Source organism: Lepidochelys olivacea, assembly GCF_965140295.1.
Source record: "Lepidochelys olivacea isolate rLepOli2 genome assembly, chromosome: 2".
In the NCBI taxonomy this organism is placed as follows: Eukaryota; Metazoa; Chordata; order Testudines; family Cheloniidae; genus Lepidochelys; species Lepidochelys olivacea.
The window spans coordinates 199,569,696-199,596,152 of NC_140412.1; the positions used below are offsets into that span (position 1 = coordinate 199,569,696).

The window sequence follows — 26,457 nt, forward strand, 5'->3', positions numbered from 1 at the left end:
GTTAATGATATATTTCTGTTCAACCTTTAACTGTTCAAACTATTCAAAGTATATTTCTGTTCAGACTTTATCATCTTGAACTGCATACTTCTCTATGCAAATTTTTAATGATCAGTGAAAGAAAGGTGAACCCCTTAGTGTTGTAGCTGTCAGTCTGATGCTAAGACTACCAGATACTTTACAGTAAGGAGTTAATAGTTCTGACTTAGGGTCTGGTTTTTATTTAGAGAGGTACATCACAATAAGTAGTGTGTCCAATATTCTGTTAGGTTTTTTATAATATATGTCAATATTCACTGAATATATAGAAATAATAATTCATTATGATTAGGTAGCACCATGTAAGACAGCTGAGGAGGCTTTGTAATCTTTTCTGAACATTTTCTAGTTTTTTAGCCACAGAAACCTGGGGAGAAACTGTTCCATCACCTGGGATTAGTGTTTTTTAGGTAGGGATGAGATCTTAGGGACAGAGAAACAGTCTGACCTTTGGGCATTTAGTATAATTTGATAACTGATCTCTTTGCACCAGGAAGAAAACCATTTTGCATACACTTTAGCTTCCAAAAATTAAGAATTTGAAAGGAGTAGCCCTCTTTAAGCATTTTCATTTTAAGGGTTTTCATTTGCATATGGGGTTTTCTGAGAATGTAGGATATGTCCACAACCCAATTAAAAACCTGCGGTTTCTGGGGCTCAGGCTAAGGGGCTGTTTAATTGCAGTGACATCAGGGCTCGGGTTCGAGTCCAGGTTTTAGAACCCTGCAAGATGGGAGTGTCCCAGAACTTGTGCTGCAGCCTAAGCCTGAATGTCAACACCACAATTAAACAGCCCCTTGGCCTGAGCTCCACAAGTCTGAGTCAGCTGGCACAGGCCAGCTGTCGGTTTCTAATTGCAATGTAGACATACTCTTAAAGTCCATTTCTTAAATTTTCAGAGCCTTGTTTGTTTCTGAAATACCACTGTTCAAATCATCAGTTTCAAAAAGGCAACCTGCTAAGTCAGGGAGAGACTCATATTACTGTGAGGAATCTGGAGAACACAAGACTTCTTTCTTTTCTGAGGAAGTTATATATGCCTTTTTTTGAGGTTTAGTATTAAATAGTCATTTTCTCCAGCCTCTGAGAGGGTCATTGGTATTTGAAGAATGGAGTAGGCTCCAGAAGAGTGGAGCTAATATCTGGCTTTCCTTCCAGGAAGGATTCCTATGAATATATAGACTGTCTGCAGCCCTAGCAATGAGGGAGGAACAAGAGAGAATCATCTTGTTTTAATACGTTAATGTTTTAGGACGAATGAGAACTGCTTGTGGAGAAGTCCCAAATCTTAGCCTTTTCCCTAGGCAAACAAGTATTCTTGTCTTGTTGTTCTGCTTCTGTCAGATGGAGGCAGAACACTTGAATTATGGCTTGGTTCCAGAGAAGATAGAGGGGGTAATAATACTTTGATCCATTGAGCAGCTTCCATGTGTGCGTGCTTTTGCATGTGGTTACCCAGTCCAGACTTGTGGATTCTGCATGTATGAGAGAACCAGACATAATGAAGTCCAGTGGAAGATGAAGTTACTTGTATAAAAATTATGCAGGTATATGGGTGGGGGAATGAAAAACCCATCTTTAGTGTATATATGCATATATAAGTGTATGTCATTTGTAGACTGTGTAGGGCTGCAAGACAACCACCCAGAAGTGGCTATTCACTCAAAGATACAACAGCCAGTACTCCTCTGTTTTCCTTATGCAGGAGTTTTAGGTCCCTGGATTTGTGTGAGACATCTCCACCCTCTTCCATTGCATTCATCTTCCCCTCCACACCAGCCCATTGCTGGGATGAGGACCTCCTCAAAGGAGGAGTGGGTGGGGAGGTTGCTTTGCTCCCTCTGTGGAGCTTAAGTGGTATGGACGGTCTCACATTCTGAGTGAAACTCACCCTGTATTAAAGAATTATCTATCATTTTGGTTTAGGGAGAAAACCAGTAATTTAGTACAAACATATTTTCTGGTTTGCTTTCTTTCCTGCCTCTTTCCCACCCCTCCCCAGGTGGCAAACATTCTTTGGACTGCACGTTGATTTTAACAGAAGGAGACTCTGCTAAATCTTTAGCTGTATCTGGCTTAGGGGTCATTGGACGAGACAGATATGGGGTATTCCCACTCAGGGGTAAAATCCTCAATGTTCGGGAAGCTTCTCACAAGCAGGTAAGCAGTACTGCCAACCCCCAACGTTAAAAAAATCTTGTCAGCTTCAGTGTATATAATGGCTTAAAAATTGTGAAATTTTAAAAATAATGATTTTTAATGTGTCTTTATTTGATGTTTGAGCTTTCAGAGTTCACATTTTCAAAAAATTCTCAGCAGATGTGAGTTACTTTTTATTGAAATTTGAGATTCCCACCTAATAAAATGACATTTGGAGATGAGGCTTCCAGAATTTATAAAATATTGCAAAAGTTGTGGTAAAAATAATAAGAGTTGGCAACATTGGGTAATGAAGGACAGCACCTGAACTAAGAGACTCTTAAATATGGGGAGGTTTTGGTATAGCTGATGTAATATTATACAAATATCAGGGTATCAACTCATGGTGCTTTTTTACTCCATGCTGAATCTCTGCTTTTTACACAGATTATGGAAAATGCAGAAATCAACAACATTATCAAAATAGTTGGTCTGCAGTACAAGAAAAGCTATGAAGATCCAGAATCTCTAAAATCCCTGAGATACGGAAAGATTATGATCATGACTGATCAGGTTAGTTTGAGGTATACAGGTTTAAAAAACACAAAACTAAGATATTTTAGAGTCTTTGGTTTTTCATTTTTGCTAGTTTTGTAGGTATCACTTTTACCTAGCCTTTGCAGAAGGAGGGCACAAGTCTGTGCAGAGAAGCTCCCCACTGCTTAATGTTTTTTGGGGGGATGATTTCCCTATAACTACTGTTTCTTCTTCGAGTGGCGTTCCTGTGGGTGCTTCACTTTGGGTGATTGTGTGCCCTGTGCCTCGAGTTGGAGAATTTTGAGAGCAGTACCTGGCTGGGCTGCACATGCACTCTCCCCGTCTCAGGCCTGCAGTGGCAGTTAACTGGAGCTGTGGGGACCCCTTGCCCCCCAGTTCCTTCACACCCATCCTTGGTCTGAGTCGGAGCTCCAGCAGTGCGCTTCCTCGCCTCAGACTTAGTTTAGTTAGATTAGTCAAGTAGTTTAGTGTAGTTAGCTTAGTTGGTTAAGAACCTTTTATTTCTTTTTCTCCTCATTTTAAAAAAAAAAAGGACCAAAAACTTTTTTCTCCTTTCGTCCCCTTAAGGGACATTATTTTCCTCAGAATGCCAGGGTCGTCTGGCTTTAAAACTGCCGCTCCTGTCGCAAGGCAATTCCGCTTTCTGACAGACACTCACAGTGTGTCCAGCGCCTGGGGGAAACTCATGTGCCCCAAAAGTGCACATATTGCCACAATCTTAAGACCCAGACTAGGAAAGCCAGGGATCTTAAACTGAAGCTCATCCTAATGGAGAAGTCCCTCTGTCCCATTTCAGACTGGCTCGCAAACTTCTCCTGCCACCCTATTATGGCAGGCAGCTTCCGACAGACCCCTCTCCGCCATCCCGAAAGGAAGGGACCTGTCTCCTAAAGGACGTGGAAAAAGGAGAGCTAACACTCCCCCTCCCAAGACCATGTCAAAGAGGAAATTCCCCTACTCCCTATAACCATTGTATAGGTTACAACAGGTATCAAACAGATAACCAAATTCTGCTTTACTATACCAGAGCAACCCATCTGATTTCAAATCTTTGTTCCATTGGTGTGAATGAGAACATATCTGACCTAGCACACGTAAATATGTTGAGGCACGAGTGGAAAAAATGGGACAAAGGCCAAGTTTTAGGAGAAATGACAGTAGAAAGTGGCTCAGGGGATAGTAAATATACTATTAGTAGTGTCGTTTTTAAAAAAAGAGATAAATGTTAGGGGAAAATATTGTATGGATCCTCTCCAAAATGACTGGTATTAAAACCAGTGTCCTTTTGTTAGGAATAATAAAAACAAAACGCAGACAAACTAAATCAAACGAGGTTTTTTATACATTGTGTTTTGAAATTCACTGATAATAATTAGTACCTCCCTTTTCGAAAACACTTCACAAACAATCCTCATATACCCCTCTGAAGTATCTATGTACTATCCCCATTTTACAGATGTGAAACTGAGGGGGAAGCTGATATCCAAAATTTCAAAAGTCCACCTGATCTGATTTTTGTCAAAGGTGCTGAACTACCACAACACTAATTGAAGTTAGTTGTGGGTTCTCATTGGCCCTGAAAATCAGGCTCCAGAGTCTAAAGTTGGACATGCACACAAAAGTAGACAATTTTGAATAATTAGGCGTTAGTTATTTTCCCAAGGCCACACAGTGAATAAGTGATAGAACGGGGATTAGAATTCAGGAGTGTTTGATTCCTAAACTTGTGCCATATCAACTAGATTATGCTGTTTTATGAGACAGTCTGTCTGTTAGATAGCTGCAGGGAACAAATTCCAGAGGTAGGGTCCTCAACTGAGTGAACTCCTTTGCTTGATTTCAATTTATTTAGTGTGTGCATAGTTGTCTAGCCAAGCGATGGCATCTTCAGTGGCATGATGCAGTTCTTCTAGGCCACCACTGAACCTAATCAGTAGGCATTCATTGACAATGTGCGTCATCGTCTGTGTTGCGCCACAGCTGCACAAAGGGCTGTCATGAAGGCCCCAGAAATACTGGTTGGCTGCACAGAAACCTTGCCCAGTCCAGAACCTGTTTAACAGAGACCATTGGCGACAGGGCAGGTCAAAACCAGGCGGGCAACTTGTGAGGTCAGCGACGAGGGACTGGCTGGGGATTATAATAGATATCCATTCCTCTCACCAGAGTGTTTCCGCCCTAACATCCTGGCATGGTGGATGAGACCATAATGGGTGGAGTGACGGCAGAGGTGCAGCCGGTGGTTTAAAAAGGTCATTATGCAGCGGCAGGCTTGAGTTGGCACGTACTTTCTCCAGTAACTTGCCAGTGGCAACCTCTCATCTGATATGAGGAGGAGCAATATTGCTCAGAACTGAGAGCCATGGGAGTGGAGTTGGACACAGGGTGCTGGAGATGATACGCATAGTGGTATGTAACTGCGTATCCACCAGTTGGATGTGTGATGATCGGCTCGATACTGGTGCACAGTACTCCACCACCAAATACGAGGTGGCAAGAGCTGATGTCCGCAGAGTTTGAGCACGAGCACCGCATGATGAACCTGCCAGTTTGCTAAGAAGGTTGTTGCACGTCTTAACTTTAGCTGCTGTCTTCTTCAGGTGGGCATGGTAACTCAGTGTGCAGTCTAAGGTCACAGCTAGATATACTGGTTCTACTTCATGCTTCACCTTCTGACCATTCAGATAAACATTCAGTTTCCAGGTTGTGCTGGTGTGATGAAGATGGAACAAACTGGAGACTGTTTTTATGACGTTTGGCTGAAGGCGCCAAGTCTTATAGTAGTGGGCTAACTTTGCCATGTCCCGGTTTAAGGTGGCATCAAGCTCGTGGAACATCTGGGCCTGGGTACCGCAACAGATGTCATCTGCGTAAACGAACTTCCGTGACTTTGTTGTTGGCAGGTCATTGATGTAAAGGTTGAACAGGGTTGGCGAAAGCACAGAGCCCTGGGATAACCCATTGCTCTGTCGTCGCCAAGCACTCGTCTCCTCCCACATATGGACTCTGAACTGCCTATCGCGGGGGAACAGTTCAACGACGCCTGTGACCCAAGGTAGCAGGACCCGTGATACCCTCACAAGCAGACCAGTGTGCCATACCGTATTGTACACTGCTGTTAGAGTGATGAAAACAGCGCCTGTTTTCAAGTTTCTCTGGAAGCCATTTTCAACAAATGTGGTCAGCGCAAGAACTTGGTCGCATGTGCTACAGCTTCGGCGAAAGCCGGCTCAGTCAAGGCTCAAAATTCTCTCCATGTCGGGTAATATGCACAGTAGGACCAAACGTTCCAGTGCATTGAAACACACCGACAATAATGGTATGGGACGATAGCTTGATGCTTGACTTGGGTCCTTTCCAGGCTTTAGGAGGCCAATGGACTTTTGCGGTGTGCCATATCTTTGGTAGCCTTCCATCACTGATGACCCTTGTGAAGAATTTCACAAGCCAAAGTTAAGCATGGGAACCAAGGTTTTTCAGGAATTCTGGAGATATGTTGTCATAGCCCACAGGTGTTCCACACTTGCTGCTACCCAGTGTCTGTTACAGTGAATGGTTGTGGTTAGTATCTGATCTGGTTTACACGTTTAAACATACGCCATTCGTTCCTCATTTGTCTTTGCACCTGTTTCTCCAAAGGTTCTCTGGGCACTTTAAGTAGGTGTCCAGCTACCTGGTTGGGTGTCACTGAGGGTTGGCAGAATGCAGGTGGCTGTTGTGTTGCTCCAAGGCGTCAGAGTAGACTCCAACACTTGCGGCTGGAGCGGGTAAAGCTCATCCTCTTGGTCGTCTCCTCCCATCTGGCTCGGCAAGCAGTGTCCAATGATTCGATCAGATGGTCAGCGACATCTGGATCACCAGATGCCTCATACCGCTTGAACAAGGCAGTGCTGTCTGCGTCGAGACAGGATGTAGACCCGGCGGCAACCGCATGGGATGGCTCTGCAGGCTGCTTTGTAGATAGCACACAGAAGTGACAGTAGGTCTCATTTACTGAGATATGCCGGGCTGATTTATCACCACACTCTTCTCCAACGCTTCCCGGTATCTTTCGGAAGTTTCACCAAGTCTTTTTGGAACTCTTGACAACTGGAAGCTCGATATGGATCAGCGGTCTGTGTTGGCTGCGTAGGAAGTTATCCAAGATGGGCATGTTGCTGGCTGAGGGTGGCCATGAACTGAACTGATCCAGCACAGGTCAGGACAGTAGTCATGATCTCATCTAGAAGAATGGAATGTGTCTCGCTGCTTAGCATCATGGATAAGGGCGAGGTCATTTCAAGATGCCCAGTCTGCAAGTTGTTCACAATCAGTGTCAGCCTCCTTATATCTCCAGTCTGTGTGATGTCTGTAAGTCTCCAACATAGTCAGTTGGGTGTGGTAGGCTTGGTAGAACCTGTTGGTTCCAGCTGACTCTTAGAGGCTTGTATACATTTGCCAGCCAGAAACCGCCAACCTGTATGGTATCACAGAATTCAGTAGACATCAGCTGAATGGCATCTGCAGTATCGGACTGAATATATGTGGCTCGGCCATGCTTCGGATATGCCTCATGGCACAGCAGGTCGAAGCCGTCGATACTGTAACGCCTGACTTCTGCAGTTGCCACATGTGTCTCTTGCAAGCAAATGATATCGATAGTATGTCGATGAGCAAGAATGCCAAGTAAATCACACTTGGCAGCCGACAAACCCTCCATGTTGAGTTGTAACACGCATAGAGCTGGACCAACTCCATAGAAGTCCTCGGGCTGCACGTTCGGGTTGTTGGTGATGACAGTGCTGGGGTTTGTTGAGCTGGTGCTCATGGAATTCGGCTCACTGGTTGGATCATTAGCTTCCCTGACTGCTGTCAGGTACTGGCAGGTGGCACAACGAGGACACTGATCCAATGCCCCCTCATTGATTTCAATGAGAGTTAGGTTCATAGACACCTAAGAAAATCCCATTAGTCCCCTATCTGCATCTTTAGATGTCTAAATACTGTTGAAAATCTTGTCCAAAGTGCTTAACACCTGGACACCTGGAACTGAAAGCAAAATCTTCCATATTAATGTGAACTGCAGCAATGGGATATAGAATGAGAGGTGATGTCAAAGTTGAGTCCCAGATGACTCTAGGTTCTGAAGATTATTACCAACACTTGTGATTACCACTTGAAGTGAATATGAAGTCAGCACAGATATAGCAGTACAGGTGTTTTATGGTTGTGGTGACTCATCAGTCTCAGATCATGGGAGGCTACATTTTCTACCAGCTAAAGCTTCTGGGTGGACTTCAAGGATAGACATAAGAACTACACTTCGGTAGTCTAGCATGGAATTAACAAAAGCATGGATGACTATTGCAATTTAGAGAAGAATAGTTGCAATTTTTTCAGCCAGTCATAGATGATGAAAGACAGTTGTCTGTTGCTGCTACCTGAGAATCTAGGTGCACCAATGGTTTCAGTAGTCGTCTGGGACTACATACTGCTAGGTGAAAGGCAATCGTCATTTGAAAGTCTGTGGCTTTATATTGGGCTAATCACAACTTGTTGAGTCACCGGAGAATGATGTATCCCTTGGTGTATTCACCACAAGAAAGTGTACAGGATTCCATTGGGAAGGGAAGCTGCTTCTTGTAGCAGTGTGCCTGTGGATGCTTCACTGTAGGTATGCTTATGCTGCCTTGTGCCTTTGATCGGAGATTTCTCATAGCAATGTTAGTTCAGCCAATGCATGTATGTTACACCATCTCATGCTATGTGCTGTTGCTGTATAGCACTGCATGGGTGAGCCACCTTCATTTCCTTCTCAACCGCCTTGGCTTGAGATGGAGCCTTAACATTGTCTTTGTTTAGTTTTACCTCAACCGTGTCCCCTTAATTCTTTTAGTAGTTATTTTATTGTAGTTGTCCTTAGCAGTACTTAGTACTAGTTTTAGCTGTACTAGTTTAAAAACAAAAACTTTTTAAAAACAGGATATTAGTTTCTACCCTCCTGAGAGATTTTTACTTTACTGGGAGGACATACCCGGTTCTCCTGGTTTCAAAGGTTGCCTGTTGTGCTGGGAGGCAATCCCAGTGAGTGACGGACACTCCTGGTGCATCCATTACCTCTGGGAATCTCATATTTCCCAGAAGTGCAACTTATGTCTGGCATTAAAATCAAGAGCCAGAAAAAAAACCAAGGAGATCAAACTTTGACTCTTCATGATGGAGATCTTACTGCGCCCAGCCTCTGTCCATGGCCAGGGGAATCCCCCCATATGATGGTCTCTGAGTAATCTGCTGCCTCCCCTGTCTCCAAACCACACTCCTTGATGGCATCTAAGAGGAGGACCCAAGATTCCTCTCATAAGACTCCCAAAGGCTGTCCCCTAAGTTCTTCACATAGGGAATCTACTTCAAAGAAGTCGTGGTCTCTGATGATTCCATCTACTTTGGCACGCACTGCTCTCCAATCTGGTACCCATGAGGCTGCTGGTTCCTCGGGTACCAAGGGCACTGTCAAGTTCAAAGACTGTAAAGTTCTGGGCTCGGTTACCGTCGTCGGTTACTGTCAACAGAGCAAGGCGGCAAGAAGAGCGCTGCCTGGGCTCTATCTGCACACCCCTCGGAGCAGTTGAGGTTCACAGTAACGTCAGCTCCTTCAGCTACTATCACTTCAGCGCATGCATGGACATTCTACTGACAACACTCAGTCGGCTACTTTACAATTCAGAATTGCCAGCTACCAAGCTTTAAAGGCAAAATATAATCATACAAATTATACCAAGCTGAACTCATTTATTGAGCATCTATCAGCAGAACATTAGAGAGCAATTCCAGGCAATTATTGCAGAAGGCCAGCTGCTCGCCAGAAGATCTCTGCAGGCCCCCTTTGACTGTTGATACTGCCACCCGGTGGATGGTAGTAAAGTGTTCGCTGACCGTATGGACCAATCTCTGCACTTCTTAAAGGACTCCAGGGCTACTTTGTGTTCTCTCAGGATCTATACACCTGCCCAAAAGAGAAAGTTTAATAAGTCCCAGAAGGCACAGAGATCCCATCCTGCACAGTTCTCAAGCTCCCAGAGATCAGAAGAACCTCAACACAAGAGACAGAGGTTCCAGAGAAGAAAACCACCAACTTCTCAACCTTTGACCTCATAGCCTTCTACCACCAAGCTCCAGTTTTGACAGAGTGTCGAGTCCTGAGTTGCCATCCTCATTCTTACCAGCTGCACTGATTCACCTGCCTTTCTTCCCACTTCCAGTGGGCTTGGGAGTCAATCAGTACAGACAAATGGGTTTGGCAGACTATATTTGCAGCGTACTCCATTCACTGTACTTCTGTTGTCGCTCCTGACATCCCTTCCCTGTCCCTCTTCAGGAACCCCTCTCATAAAAATCTTCTACAACAGAAAATAGGGCTCTCTCCTACTGTTGGGTACTATAGAACTGGTTCTATAGCAACACAGAGGGAAGGGGTTTTATTCCAGGTATTTCATGGTTCAAAAAAGAACAGCAGTTGGGAGACCCATCCTAGATTTAAGGCTACTCAACATCTTTGTGAAGGCAAAAATTCAAAATGATGTTGCAGCAATAATTCCATCACTGGACCAAGGAGATTAGATCTCGGCCCTAGATCTTCAGGAGGCATATTTACATATAGGTAGGGCCCTACCAAATTCACGGTCCATTTTAGTCAATTTCATAGTCATAGGATTTTAAAAATAATAAATGTCCATGATTTCAGATATTTAAATCTGAACTTTCACAGTCTTGTAACTGTAGGGGTCCTGACTCAACTCTGAAGGCAGCGCAAAAGTAAGGGTGGCAATACTGCAATCAACCTACAATAACCTTATGACACCTCCCTCTCCCCCAGCCCTCTTTTGGGTCGGTACGCCAGTTTGAGAAAACTGGTCTCCCTCGTGAAATCTGTATAGTATAGGGTAAAAGTACACAAAAGACCAGATTTCACAGTCCGTGACACATTTTTCATGGCCGTGAATTTGATAGGGCCCTATAGATCCACCAGCTACACAAAAAATGCCTACGCTTTGCTCTTGGTCAGGACTACTTTCAGTACAAGGTGTTCCTTATCAACCAAACCATTCACCTCCTAATCTTCCACCCTGAACCTCACCTAGGCAAAGAAGAGGTGCTCTTACACACACCTGAGGTCAGGACAGCCCTGGTCTTCTATCTTGACAGGACTAAGCCTTTCAGAAAAACTTCCAAATTATTTGTTTTGATCACAGACAGATCAAAAGGGTCCACAATCTCTAAACAAAGACTTTCCAAGTTGATAGCCAACTATATAGTTGTTGCTACCAATCTTGTAATCAGCAAATACCCTGAGACATATGAACTCACTCTATGAGGTCTATTTTCACCTTGTAGGGTGCATAACCATCTCTCCCTATTAATCTCTGAGGGAGGCCACGCCTCCTCACTGTCACATACCTCTAAAGGTGAGTTCAGAAGGGTGGAATTAGCTGCACCTAGTGCTGCGGCCCTCCAGCCAGGCAGAGCAGTACGTCAGTGTATGAGCCCCGGGCCCTTGGTCACGGCAGGGCAGCGAACAGTTAGTAGGCTCTGGCCTGCAATCAGGGCAGAGCGGCTAAGCAGTCTGAGCCACAGGGAAGGGCGAGCACCAGCACAGTCTAGGGGCTCAGGCAGCAGAGGATGGTAGGGTACCACAGGCTTCTTGGCCTAAGATGGGGGTGCTGCCACCTCAGGGGTGAGATGGTAGGGGGACATGGGCCTGCCCAACTCCACTGCATACCAGCCCAGGGCCCTAACAGTGGCGGAGTAGTCGGCCACTGTGTCAGCGGGGGATCCGCCTGCAACACGGTGACCTTGAATCAGGCCAACAGTCAACCAGACGGGCGTTTAGTTCTCTTGGGCTACTTCCTACATCCCCAGGGTTTGGTACCTCTATACCATGGGGGTTGTCTGCCATCTCAGGAAGCTCTGGCCAGTCCTCAGGAGGCAGCCCTGGCAGCACATCTGCAGGCTCCAGCAACAGGCGGGATGCATCTGTCTCCTGTGGTGGCTCCAGCCCAACTGAGCTGCAGGGCCCGTCTTTTTTACTTCTGCTTCCTGTCCTGCCCTTCTGCTTCCAGCAGAGTGGACATGGCACTCCTGGTTCTGCCCCTCAGGAGGCATGTTATGGTTCCTTCCTGTCACTCCCTGAGGGAGGCCGCACCTCCTTGCTACACACCTCTACAGTCTTTCTCAAAAATGGTTCCCATCATTGAAATATGTAGAGCTGCGACTTGGACTTCTATACTTACGTTTGCTGAGCACTATGCAGTAACTCACAATTCTGCTTCCGATGCAGCATTCGGATCAGCTGTGCTTTCCTCTGTATTGGACTCAACTCCAAAGCCCCCTCTTCCTTAGGAGGAACTGCTTAGTAGTCACCTGGTAAAGCACCCACAGGGACACTGTTTGAAAGAAAAAGAAATGGTTACTCACCATGTGCAGTAACTGTGGTTCTTTGAGATGTCTGTCCCTATGGGTGCTCCACTGCTCACCCTCATTCCTCTCTGCTTCGGAGTTCTCTGCTGTGGAGCATCGTGGTAGAGAAGAAACTGAGGGTGGTTCACCTGTGGAGTGCTATATAACTAGCATGGAGCATGAGGCTGAGTAACATGCATGCATGGGTCAAAAGGATACTGCTATGAGAAGTCTCTGATCAAAGGCACCAGGGGGCACAAGCACACCCAGAGTGAAGCACAGGGGGACACATCTCGAAGAACCACAGTTACTGCACAGGGTGAGTAACCATTTCGTTAAATTGCTGCTGAGTTGCTGAAGAGCCCTATCAACAGAACCGGTCCAGGGGATCCATTCAGCCACTCCCCTTTCAGTTCAAGCCATACACTTTTGCATCTCTGCTGTCTTGCTGCTGATGAAAAGAAGGTTGTAGGTACTTTGTGCTTTGGCAACCATGCTCTGAGGACTTCTTCTACGGGAGGTCTTATCCCCTGGGCTATGCTTGTACAACCCAGAACTGAAACTACCCATTTGAATAAATGTTTCCCACTAAAAAAACATTGCTTCATTCTTATCCAGGTCAGTGAGATTTGTAACTATTGACACGTTGACTCCTTAATCATATATTGTCTTTGTTTTTGTCAGTTCACTTGCACTGGAGCTAATATGCCATATTCACTGATAGTGTTCCTTTTTCATATTTAGGATCAGGATGGATCTCACATAAAAGGCCTGTTAATCAATTTTATTCATCACAATTGGCCATCTCTTTTGAAACATGGTTTTCTTGAGGAATTCATTACTCCCATTGTAAAGGTACATCTTATACTGACAATATAAAGTTTGGATGTATTGTAGATAACATTATAAAAAAGGCTGACTAGGTATATTTTTGTTATTTTTAAGGCAAGCAAAAGTAAGCAGGAACTTGCCTTCTACAGTATCCCTGAATTTGATGAGTGGAAGAAACATATGGAGAATCATAAAGCATGGAAGATAAAATACTACAAAGGTTTGTTTTTAAAAAAACACTCATGGACTTGAAAAAGCAATAATTGGGTGGTGTCTGTTTTAGTAAGCACTTGTAGAATAGTTTCGGAAGTTATTTCAAAGTCAGTCACCGTAAATTGTTAGGAAAACATGATAATTCAAATACTATGATTATGTAGTAATTGTTTTCTCCTCATCTTGCAGGTTTGGGTACCAGCACTGCTAAAGAAGCAAAGGAATACTTTGCTGACATGGAGAGGCATCGAATCTTATTCAGATATGCTGGTCCTGAAGATGATGCTGCCATTACACTAGTAAGAACTTTTAAAACTACTGTGCGCCATGTTTTATGAATGCCATCACTTGCAGCAAGTATTGGGTCAAGAAATCCTGACTCTTAGTGTACAGTGGTTACTTACTTTATTTCTTCATTTTTCAGGTTATTTTGTTGATGTTTGAACAATATTACGATTCACATTCAGAGGCTGTGCCTTGTGAACATCTGTCTCACCACCTGACATTGTGCAAGGACTTTACAACAGCTCTTAAAGGGATACTGACAATATGATTTTTTAAATTAATTAATTTCAACAAAAAGTTTTTTTAGCTCTGTTAGTGTCTTTTGGTGAAGGGGCCTGAAAACCTGGAGTTGTAGGAGGTGGAAGGCAGCAAACTCATATATACTTATTTAATCTCTCTTTCAGACTCCACCCTGGCAGCTTCACATATCTCTTTAGGAGTAGGTTTTTTGGAGGATGGAAGTGGGACCTTCTAGGGCTTGTACGGTTGGACTACTAAAAAGAGTTGTACTGGATTGTATCAGAGCAGAATAAAATGAATTTTTAAAGTTCAGATAATTTTTTAGGGGAGTTTACTGAATGGTTTATAAAATAGAAATAGAATAGCATACAGAAAATAATTGCCACATACATTGTCTTTTAAAGCATTTTTACTCTGTGCTGGAGAAGCATGATACACCTAGATGGCACAGATAAACGGACAGTCTGTGAGCCGGAATTGCTCGTCCCAAAACACACAGGACCAAATCCTAGCTCTTTACTCTGTCTCTACTCAATCTGTGTGAAAACCAAGGACCAGATTGCTCCTTTCTACAGTAAAACTTGAAGGCAATTAGTTAAGGGAGAAGGAAAAGTTCATGACCGTAACCTACAAAGGTTCTCCTCCATTGGTCTAGTTGGAAAGGGAGACAGATTTGGCCACTTCCCTCTCCCCTCACAGAATGGTCTGTGCGGCCATTGGGATCCACAAGAGGCCTATACTGCTGAACTGAATTAGTATCCCTGGCATCTTCCTGCTCCTTAGCAGCTTAATTCCAGTGAAGCTGTGCTACCAGGAACTGTCCTTGACTGTGGCTACATCCTGGACTGAATTATATATGGTTGGATCATGAGGGTCATTGTCAAGACAGTGTGCTAAGATTTGGTCTGGTCACAGAAATGAACGTGGTGGCAACTGTTTGAACCAGGTAGTTGGTAAATTAAAATTCCAGAAAAATAAATTATATGCTTTTCTGAATATATTTTTTCACCTAGGGTAACCACTGAGTGGCAGTTCTAATCTCAGATATACATGCATTATTACAACACCATATACAAAAGCCACTTTTGTAGTTGAATAAGCAGTAGGGAATTTTCACATAATTTATTAATATGCACCTGCATATCTCAGTTAGAATTGAGCTCAAAGTTACTAGTGGCCATACTGCATGGTTGTCATTTACTTTTCATAATTGTTAGAACACCATTATTTCTGTGTTTCTGAATCATTCACTCTTCGGGACAAATCTTACCCAATCCCTCCCTCACCCATGTGAGTGTGAAAGATAGTATAATCAAAGTCATTCTGCTGTATGAGATAACGAGGGCAGGATGCATGGAGTCTGCACTCTGGGTTTTTTCTGTGTTCTGTAGTAGGTGGTTGGTTGGTTGGTGGTTAGCTGGGGAACAGTGCATCTGGTAGATTTGCAAGTGTGTGGATCCACTCTCACCCCCAAATATGGAGTGAGTGGCTAGCAGTTATGGATGGTGGTATTGCAGCCCTGTGGCTGTGGAACAGACTTGGGATATAAGCTGACAGGGGAGAGAGAGAATATCTCTTCTGACACCTACAGAATTCTCTAGTTCCAAAGCCATTTATTTAAGCTTTATATTGGTATTAGGCTGTGGTTCATTGGGCCCTACCTTGCAATCTGTATGTGAGAGACGCTCACAGGTACTTAAGGTTTGACTTGAAAGTCCAGTTCTACTCTGAAAAGTGCGAGTTTTTTTCTTCAGTAAGGTCTGCAAGATTTGGCCCACTATGTGTGGATCTCAAAAAGTATTGCAAAGCTCAAGAACCTGCTGATCAGAGAACTGCCCATTTGAAAACCTACCAACAATAATTGTTCTGACTGTAATGAGAGTAGTTTGTTGTGAGCAGGTATACAAGAGGATATGTATTTAAATAATTCCTCTATGAGAGCAGCAATTTATACAGATTGTTTTTATAATTTTTACCTTTAATAAAAGTTACTGTATATTTACAAGAACCATGCAATATTTTACAATAATTATTAAAATTACACATGTATAATGCTGTATATGCTAATAATATGATCTGAAATATTTGCAGGCCTTCAGTAAAAAGAAAATTGATGACCGAAAAGAGTGGTTAACAAACTTCATGGAAGACAGACGACAGCGTCGGTTACATGGCCTTCCAGAGGTTAGTTCTAAATGAGGAGAAGAAGCCTGGAGGATGATGGCTAAAATTAATGCGGTTTCAATGTTGAAATTATACTGATATATACATTTTCTTTTAGCAATTTCTGTATGGTACAGCAACAAAGCATTTGACTTACAATGACTTCATTAACAAGGAGTTGATTCTCTTCTCAAACTCAGACAATGAGAGATCCATTCCATCCCTGGTTGATGGTAAGTAGATATTCATGGTGATTTATGAGGATGTACCTTTTTATCCATGTCATTTTGAAGGAGATGACTGTATTTGAAAAGAAGTTGGTACTCTAAGAATGAAATTTTGGAATTAGTAAGAGAAATTGAGAACCTGTATGTTTCTGCTTCATTACGTTGCCTCTAATGTACAGTACTGAGTTGTCTCCTCTCTGAAGTGAAACTAGAGGCAGATCAAGTTGTAGCTTAACAACCTGTCCACTTGGCCAAACCTCATCCCTGGACTGTGCAGGTGCTCTGCTTCTGTTACAAGCGTTCCTTTTTTTCAAGTGCTCATATTCATCAACATTCAATTCACATTAGCAGTAGGGAGCGGATTACAGTGAAAGTCTTGTCCTCTCCCCTTCTCACATCAAGGACAGTGTTTTGGAGGCATTGGACCCATGCTGGGATCTTTCAGGTTTACCACCTTTTCTCCCATGGAGCAGCATGGATATGCAAAGAAGCACCCCAGACACAAAGCATGCTCCATTTGTAAAGCTCATAGCAGGAGAAGGGGAGATATATGCCTATCCTGTTTTCAGCCCAGGTACTCTTGTTCATCCAGGAAAAAGGGGATTGGAGTCTCATAGGTGGGATGGGATTCCCCCTTTCCCTCAACAACATAGACTTCACAACAAAGCACAAGGTGTACTTAAGACAGGTGATACCCAGAGAGAGGTACACAAAGACTGCCATTCTCATCCAGCTGCAATAGAGAAGAACCCTTAATCAGACTACGTCTAATTTAGGTGAGAAGCCTAAGGTTCGTTGCTCATAGTACTTAAATGGGGGCTAGCCAGCCTGGGGGAAAGACAGATATCTTCTCCCTTCATGGAAAGGTAAACCTTCTATTGCCCCTTCTCTATTGACCTCTTCTCAGATGAGGAAGAACAGCATACAAGCTCCCAACCAAAAGCATCTAGGGAAAGCATATGCAAAAATCTCAAAACTCCCTTAAGGGTCGAAAAGAAGAGTATTTGATCATGTAAATAAAGACTGTAATGTGCATCTGCACAAGGGGTTGAATGGATCACATTAATTCTGGCATTTCTTAACTTTTGCGTGCTTGACTTTGCAACCTTAATGTTCTTTTAACATAACTTTTGTATGCAATTTTCTCAGTTTTTAAATAAAGCAAACTGAAAGAAATTCCATCATGTGGAACCATATTCATCCCCACATAGGTTATCAGTGGGGTTGGAACTTTTATATCCATAGCAAAAACCTCTACTGCCTGAGAAACAGAAAACTGGTAGAAATAGTAGGCTGGTGACCTTTATGTAGATGAGTCACTAGAGAGGAATCACCCTTTGCACATGCTCTGCATACATCTGTTGTTAGAGGCTGGCAGCTAAATTTTACATTTCATATGGGCTGAGCATCCTCCAGCCCAAGGCTAGGCAATACTTTCCCTGCAGTTGTTGCTCACAGCTGCTCAGGTCTATGGTGGCACTGGGCACCAGTACTAAGAGCCAGGTCTCCCCTGTGCTCTCAGTGTTCTCCTGTTGGTGTGCAAACAACCCGAGAGCAGGATGTAGGCAGACACAAACAAAGAGGGGTTAGGAGCAGAGAGTGGCAAAGGCTAGAATAGGTAAAGGGCCACCCTACAGTGGGAACAGGAGTAGGGTGGGGACAGGTGCAGAAGGGTCTGTAACCATTAAAACACACTCCCATCCAGAACCTGGAACAGAACCCAGGTTTTCTGAGTGCCAAACACTCTTTTGCTATCTAGTAGGTAACTATAAAATCCACTAGTAAACTATGTCATTTTCAGAAGTAACTCTGCCATATTTGGGTGGATTTTCACTGAGAACGCAAAAGGCACGTTTCTGAATCCAGGGACAGGATTGAGATTTAGCTGGATAGTGTGGGGAATTATTGAATGCTGCATGTTAATATTAAGTTAATTAGCTAGAAAACTTCAGTTTATATCGCTGTCTCTTTTCATCAGCACGATTTTCGCTTACAGTTGGTTAATATAAATGTGTTCTTTTATGCTGTGTTTATGAATTTGCTAATATTGTATAGATTTATTTTCATTCAACATAAAATTTATCTCCCTTTCAAAAGAGATTAGAAATGTGTTCTCTTAGAGAGAGAGACAGAATTTATAATTTCAAAAAGGGGTGTGTGGGGGGGTATATATATTTAAAAAGCATTATTCTTCTAAACAGGTTTTAAGCCAGGGCAGCGCAAAGTTTTGTTCACCTGCTTTAAGAGAAACGATAAACGTGAGGTTAAAGTTGCTCAGCTGGCTGGTTCTGTTGCTGAAATGTCAGCTTATCATCATGGAGAGGTGAGTATGAAAAATGGGAAGGATGTATTTTTTCTATATAGAACATAGGTGAATTTTTTATTTTGTCAAAAGCGCTTAACAATTGACCAAGAGTCCTTCTAGTAGAAGTGTTCAGAACCTTTTTAAGAAAGTGAACTAAATGGAATCCATTTTGATAAGAAGACAGTTAGTTAGTTTTATTCCTTCATGCACAGCCATGTCCCAAACAAAGATTCTAGGCTGTGGGAAATTATGCTGGGGCAGCTAGTTAGTGGATTTGCACCAGGTCCTCAGTCATGCCAGCTGTATACCTGACCATGTTTTAGACTTAGGCAGGAAAGACAAATTGTTTTTATGTAAAAGTAAAGAAAGTTAAAATGGGATTCTGTGATCTCTTTCCAGAACGTTTTGAAATTGTATGATACAGTTTCTTGCATTTAATAAGATTAAAGTATTTGTTTTCCAGCCTTTCTGGTATTTATCTGGAATATTATCAATACTGCCAAAAAATAGAATTGTCAAAATATAAATATAAAAATATACGTTCAAAAAGCCACCATCATCATTTTGTGGGAGAGGAGTGATGATGCACAATCAGCAGAGGTTATTCTCTCCTGTACACAGAAGTGAGTGTTTGAAAACTCAAAACATTTGTGTGAGGGTAGGGGATGAGAAAGTAATACATATGTAAACTTCCTTGTACAGAAGGACAATGAGAGAGAATACAATATTTTAACAGTTGAACTACAGATTCCCTATTTCTGTAATAAATTATAGCCGTCCATTTTTCAGAGAGACCATGTTTGAAATCAGGGTAGAATGAGTTATGGATTATCTGGCAATGAAAACCTGTTATACTAGCTGATTAGGAAAGAGTACAATTTCTTACAGTGAATAGTAACCATGTCTATGTATTTTCTTCCAGCAAGCATTAATGATGACTATTGTCAACTTGGCTCAGAACTTTGTTGGAAGTAACAATGTTAATCTGCTGCAGCCTATCGGTCAGTTTGGTACCAGGCTTCATGGTGGGAAGGATGCTGCCAGCCCTCGATATATTTTCACAATGTTAAGGTAAAAGCTTGCTCAAAACAAATTAAACTAAAAACACATAGAGCCAAATTTTCAAATTGCCTTTGTTACTGCACTACAAGATTTGCAAGCATGTATTTGTTTGTGAGGATGTATGTAAGAGACGAAGAAACCAAGTAGCTGGGTATGCTCAAATTCCTGATTCACATGTGCAGATACGTTTTTCGTGCGCACAGATTTTCCTGCTAATTTTGTGAGAGTAGTACTTGTGGACTTAAAAAAAAGTTAGCTGTACAAATTTTACTTTGAATCATAAGGTTACAGATTGAAAAGGCAGATCATCCAGTTCAACTATCAGTCTTCAAAAATGGAACTGTGCGATTTCATGTTGTCTTTCTGATTCCACATAAAATGTGTTACAATCCTTTTACCCATGAATGTATTTCTATATGGCAGCCTTACAACTCAGTATAGGCTTTGAAAGTCAAGCTGTGTTGTTTCCTTCTTCCATATGGCCAGTATTTAGGTTCTGCAAACAAAATTATGATCTCAGTTGCACCTGTGCAACCACAATGTAAACTAATGGGATTTCATAGGTATAATTGAGAGTATAATTCAAAGACAGTGGAGTGGCCTGGAAGTAAGTTAGAGTGTAGTTTGGCAGACAGAATTTGCTCCCTATAGTAAATTCTAATATTTTGTCCAGTCTGATTGTAAATGTTACATTATATGGTTTCTACCATTTCCCTTAATAAATTATTTGACATTGATATTGAGCCTTAATCCTTTTGTTAATTTCATTTGATTATTCTAGTTATATCCCCTTCTGCATGAATATCAGTTTTGTATTCCTTCCACATATAAATGTTTCTATGGTACAGTACTTTAATAGATTTAATATGTTCTCCTGTTCATTTGATCATATGCTAGAAGACTGATTTGCCTAGTTTATTGTGAATAATTTGTAAAGGGCCCACTGATGAAACCTCTGTTTGTAAAGTGTCTCATGGACTCTTGAGGCTTTTATGCCTACAGTTAAGCTTGGCTTTTTTGGTTTGGTATGAAACTGTGAACATTGCTGTTTTCTAACTGTCTGCTTGACTTATCTCTAGTCTTTTGAGGAGAGGTATTGAAATATATGAGTCCTGAGTACTTCAGTGTACCGGATTTCTGTATGTTTTAAACATAGGATGGTAAGATATATGCACACGTGGTCATAACCCCCCCCTCAAAAAAAAAACAAACCCAAGCACCCTGTATTTATTATGAACTGATTGTTCCACTGTGAAGGTTCAATAATACATCTGTCCTTGTTTCAGAAAACAGTATTTTCAGCTTCATAATGACAATTAAAAAGAGAAAAAATACAATTTTTTTTAATGAGATGAAATTTGGGCCCATTAATCTTCATCATGTAACACATTTTTTGACTTACTGGGCTCTTGTTAAAGTATGTTGTTTTCTTCTTTTTTTCAAAGCTCTTTAGCACGGCTGCTTTTTCCTGCAGTGGATGACAACCTGCTTAAATTCCTTTATGATGATAACCAGCGTGTAGAACCAGAGTGGTATATTCCCATCATTCCCATGGTTTTAGTAAATGGTGCTGAGGGAATTGGTACAGGATGGGCGTGTAAACTTCCTAACTATGATACCAGAGAGATTGTGAACAATGTCAGACGAATGCTGGATGGCTTGGATCCCCATCCTATGGTAATATAACTCACAGTGTATGCTGCTATTTTTATGTTTCCTAAACAAACCTGAGTTTTGCATTTATAAAGAGCATCTTATATCACTTTAGAAACACATCACTGCCAAATGATTATCACCTCTGGAGAGGAATTTATTGTCTTATGTCTTATTCCCATTGAAATCAGTATATTGTAATTTTACTTATTCTTTTAATGGTTTTTTCCTCCATTCTACTCGTTGATTTGTCAGTGGGCTCTCAAAATCACAGTTGTGGAAAGATCTATTGAATATTGCGATCTGGTAGCTAAAAAGCTGTATCAGTCATTTCTTTAAGATAAGTTACAGTATATCTTCAGCCAACCTTAAAGCCTCTATGGCTTGCATTGGAATCTCTAAAGCATCCTTTGTCTCGACTGAACTATGTTCCCTTTTATGTTCCTCTATAGCTAGAAGAAAAATATTGTTATTAAACAGGAAAACCAACAATTTCCAAATCATAACTCTTGTGTGTTCATTTGTTTAAAGTTTTTTTGGGGAAGCTCTCAGTGCTGCCACGTACCTGAAAAGGCTCCAAATGCTAGAAGAAAAGAAGAGCCCAGCTCAGTCTGAAATCATTTTGGCATAAATTCAGCTGAAATCTAGACAGCAGAAACAACCCTTTCATGTTTATTACTAGTTTGGACATGAGTGCTGGGTTAAATTTGCCCGTTTCATAGAACAAAGTTTTATTTTTTAAATTTTATTTTTCAGTTCAGATTCCACTTGCTGGACTTCTGCACTTCGATCCCAGTTCACTGCCTTTGTTTGAGAAAGCAGCTTCAGCTTTTACAACACAGGATTTCCTCTCACCAACTGCTGGGAATGCCACATAAATGAAAATCTTCACTAATTGGAATCTGTTGGCCTTTCTTTTAGGACAACCTGAGAATTCAGTGTATTTAACCTGCATTCTGTCCTGTTTGGCCAAAGGGACCTTGTCTAATGTAACTGTGCCTTAGTGGGTCACAACTGAGGATGCCAAATTCAGGACGAACTGCTTAGAAATAGGGCAAACACAACCCAAAACTGGTGGTTATTCTTTTATAAGATATACCAAACCAGCCACAAAAGTAAAAGCCAGTGTGGTGAAACAGGAGAACATAAAGGCAGTTTCCTCAGACATTTCAGTTTTTATATCACCACCAAAACCACTGGATTCAGAGATGAGTGGTTCTTTACAACCAGTCTCATCAAATAATAGGTTCTCCTGATCCCAAAGGATCAGCCACACATCCAGGTCAATATATAACTTTGATATGATCCCAAAATCATGCTGATGCCAGTCCTCTGGTATCTAAAATCTAAAGGTTTATTTATAAAAAGAAAGAAAAAGGTGAACGTTCAAACTGATTAAAGGACTCACTTATATATAGTAATGGCAAAGTTTTTGGTTCAAGTTTGTAACAGTGATGGAATCAAGTGCTGGCTTAAGTCAAGTCTCTGGAGTACATCTACAGGTTGGATGGGTTATTCAGTCCATTGTTCAGAGCTTCAGTTTGTAGCAAAGTTCCTTCAGATGTAAGAAGCAGGATTGAAGACAAAATGGAGAAGATGCAGCTGCCTTTTATAGTCTTTTGCCATGCAGCCTGTGCTTCCTTTGTTTCAAACACAAGCTGCCCAGCACATGGCTTGGAAGCCTTAGACTTCTGTCCATAGGCATGTCCCTACATGCCTTGCTGAGTCATAAGGTGTATCTGCCTTCTCTCAATGGGTCAGTTGTATAGCTGATGGTCCTTAACGGGCCATCAAGCAGGCTAGGTAGTGCTGATGCCAAACTGTCTGGGGATGTCACCCAGAAGCATAGCACAAGTTTGAAGTACAGACATACATACATACCTATAACTCATAATACAAAGATGATACAAACATATAAACAAGATGATCATATCTGGCAAATTATAACATTTTTGCAGATATCGTACATGGTATATCTGGCTGTGACCGGTAGCCCAGTTGGGATAGCTGTGGTCACTCAATTAGGGTGAACTGCAAAGAATAGGGTAGACAATCCCCATAAAGCTGGTGGATATTCCAATACTTAAAACTTCACATACAAAAATGATACATGAATACAGATAGCAAAACATAACCTTTTCATAGATACCTCACTTGACAACCTTTGTACAATATTTGCTGCAAATCTATAACAGTGATTGCAACAATGATCTATGGTCATATATTAATCAGATATATCAGATAAGATAATGTCACATCTGCACTAGCATTTTTCTAAAAAACTCACGGTCACTGGTGCAATTCCATCGTCCAAATAAGTATCCCCTATTCACAAAGGGTTCTAATTATATGTTCTCACCATTTTATGTATTTGTTTTAGTTTGTACTGTAATATATCTGCAGTGTATTGTAAACTTACAAACTTGCAAACTTTGTTGCAAACTTACACCTTTATGTGAAACAAATAATTCTTCCCAACTTTTCGTTTTGAAGAACATTATTAATCTGTATTATTACTTGCACTTGCAGCTTCCAAACTACAAAAACTTTAAAGGAACTATCCAGGAACTTGGTCAGAATCAGTATGCAGTTAGTGGTGAAATATTTGTGGTGGACAGGAATACAGTAGAGATTACAGAGCTTCCAGTGAGAACATGGACCCAGGTTAGTTACAATGAAATAAATTTAGTTTAAAACAACTTTTCTAGGCTACTTAATCACATATTCAGATGAATTCTTTAGGCTGATGTTAGTATGCATTTCAGGAAACAAAGCATGGGTTTCCTTTTGCTTGGCCTCAGTAGAAGGTATGTTTATTGTCATGCTACCTACTGTGTTTTACTGTAAGGAATACCATTTTTTCTTCCTGAATTAATCTGCAATCCCTTTTCTTCTCTGTATGTCTTCAAACATGCCATCCATTCTTTGCTTAGGGACGTCAAATGCCTGCACGACTGGTACCAGTTCTGGTCTGCAGATTGTCTCGTCAAAAGGTTCAGATACTAATTTTTTTTACCAAGTGGCTCTATGAGTGACTCTTGGTGACATCGGGCATTATAATCCCTTAACATTGTGTGATTTTGGAGCATATCCATTTGCATTGTTCAGTCATGTTGAATTGTTCATTACAATTTTTGCTTTATGTTGTTCATTTCTACTGTTTGCTATCTTTCTTGTAGGTATACAAAGAACAGGTGCTAGAACCTATGTTGAATGGGACCGAAAAAACTCCAGCATTAATTTCCGATTACAAAGAGTACCACACTGATACAACTGTGAAATTTGTTGTGAAAATGACGGAAGAAAAACTTGCTCAAGCAGAAGCTGCTGGATTGCACAAAGTCTTTAAACTTCAAACAAGTCTTACTTGTAATTCTATGGTAACTTTTCTATGTTTGACTACCAGAATCATTACGGTAGCTTGTTGTGAGCTCACCTGTTTTTGTGATGGCCTGCTGGTGGCACTTTATTGGTCCAATACATGACATAGCACATCTCTTTCATGTTTTGTTACTAACAAAAAGAATTACTGAGCATTTAAGTTGTTAGTTCTGTGATACAACAGATTTGTCTCTGGCTTATTCATTCGTTTTGGGCAGTGAAACTTAAATTTTGAAGCTTCATCAGAAAAATCTAGTGCATTGGACAATGTTGTATACTTAAAAAAATATTTAATATCGTATTGTAATTATAGAATGACAGTAATAATTTGGTTCAATGGCTTTAAAATATGCAGAAGATCTCAGCACATCCATTGTAGGGCTCAGGTATCTTTCAGCCTGAAGTAACTGCATTTTTTTTTCTGCCAGCTAGACAATTTAAATTTCTTTTCACCCAAAAGCTGGGCAGCTAGGCAATAACATTTAAATCTAAAAGATATTCTTCATATGAAAACTTATTTTCCGCCTTACCTTACACTACATCTGTACACTATGAGCGAGAGAGCGATTCCCCTGCTTGTCCATATATGCTTGCAGTAGCTCTCAGTGAGCTAGCATGAGTATAAATAGCAGTGTTGTCTCCGTAGCACTGGTAGTGGCAATGGAGGCGCAGCTGATCTGTGCCAAGTACAAACTCAGCTGAAACTGGGTTTAATATAATAGGGCAATCTACAAGTCGAAGCATGAAGGGGCATACAAATGGTTAGCATATCTGGCATGTAAACACCTTGCAAAGCCAGCCACAACAGTGCCATGCGAACACCTGTTCTCACTTTCGGGTGACATGGTAAATAAGAAGTGGGCAGCAGCATCGCCCATAAATGTAAACCAACTTGTTTGTCTTAGCGATTGGGTGAACAAGAAGTTGGACTGAGTAGATTTGTAGGCTCAAAAGTTTTACATTGTTTTGTTTTGGAGTGCAAAAATTACGTAAAAAAAATAATTCTACATTTATAAGTTGCACTTTCACGATAAAGAGATTGCACTTCAGTACTTGTATGAGGTGAATTGAAAAAAACTATCTTTTTACAGTGCAAATATTTGTAATCAAAAATAATAATAAAGTGAGCACTGCACACTTTGTATTTTGTGTTGTAATTGAAATCAATATATTTTAAAATGTAGAAAAACATCCAAAATATTTATAATAAATTTCAATTAGTATTCTATTATTGTTTAACAGTTCGATTAAAACTGATTAATCGCGATTAATTTTTTAAATTGAGTTTATTTGTTTTGAGTTAATCACTTGAGTTAACTGCGATTAATTGACTGCACTACTTTATATATGTTAATATTAGGCCCTGAATGCCTCTGCTAAATTCAGGGATGTTCATAAATATTTCAAATAGTGTTTGAAAGTATTAGTGCATTAGCTGGATGGGATTTGTTTCTATCACTATGCATGTTCATGTGCTGTATGATTGTACATTAGGGACTGATTTTGATCTCATACCAGTTGTACATAGGTAAAACTACAGTGATGTCAATGCAGTTAATCTTGATTTACACCTCTGTAAGAAACTTTTTAAAAATCCAATTCTATATACATTGTATGTGTATATGTAACATTAGAATATACATAAACTCACGCATGTGGTGTTTAACTTAAAAATATTATTTTGTTTGGATCTTCTGTAGGTGCTATTTGATCATATGGGATGTCTGAAGAAGTATGAAACTGTGCAAGATATTCTGAAAGAATTCTTTGATTTACGATTAAATTATTATAGTTTACGCAAAGAGTGGCTTGTAGGAATGTTGGGGGCAGAATCTACCAAGCTTAACAATCAAGCTCGCTTCATTCTAGAGAAGATACAGGGGAAAATTACCATAGGTAAGAAGAAAAATTATTAAACTTACAAGTTAG

General features: G+C 41.1%; 1 protein-coding gene across 3 annotated transcripts in view; it reads left to right on the forward strand.

Annotated features, from left to right (window-relative positions):
- The window catches only part of TOP2B (DNA topoisomerase II beta), a 129,555-nt gene that overhangs the window by 82,748 nt on the left and 20,350 nt on the right, over positions 1-26,457 (forward strand). For all 3 annotated transcript variants that reach the window (XM_084618113.1, XM_084618114.1, XM_084618115.1), the window contains exons 12-24: positions 2,042-2,199; positions 2,626-2,751; positions 12,913-13,023; positions 13,114-13,219; positions 13,402-13,511; positions 15,829-15,921; positions 16,019-16,133; positions 18,329-18,450; positions 19,355-19,503; positions 20,940-21,171; positions 23,677-23,811; positions 24,327-24,527; positions 26,229-26,424. In XM_084618113.1, the coding sequence (XP_084474239.1) occupies positions 2,042-2,199; positions 2,626-2,751; positions 12,913-13,023; positions 13,114-13,219; positions 13,402-13,511; positions 15,829-15,921; positions 16,019-16,133; positions 18,329-18,450; positions 19,355-19,503; positions 20,940-21,171; positions 23,677-23,811; positions 24,327-24,527; positions 26,229-26,424 (1,854 nt within the window). The remainder of the gene's footprint in view (positions 1-2,041; positions 2,200-2,625; positions 2,752-12,912; positions 13,024-13,113; positions 13,220-13,401; positions 13,512-15,828; positions 15,922-16,018; positions 16,134-18,328; positions 18,451-19,354; positions 19,504-20,939; positions 21,172-23,676; positions 23,812-24,326; positions 24,528-26,228; positions 26,425-26,457) is intronic.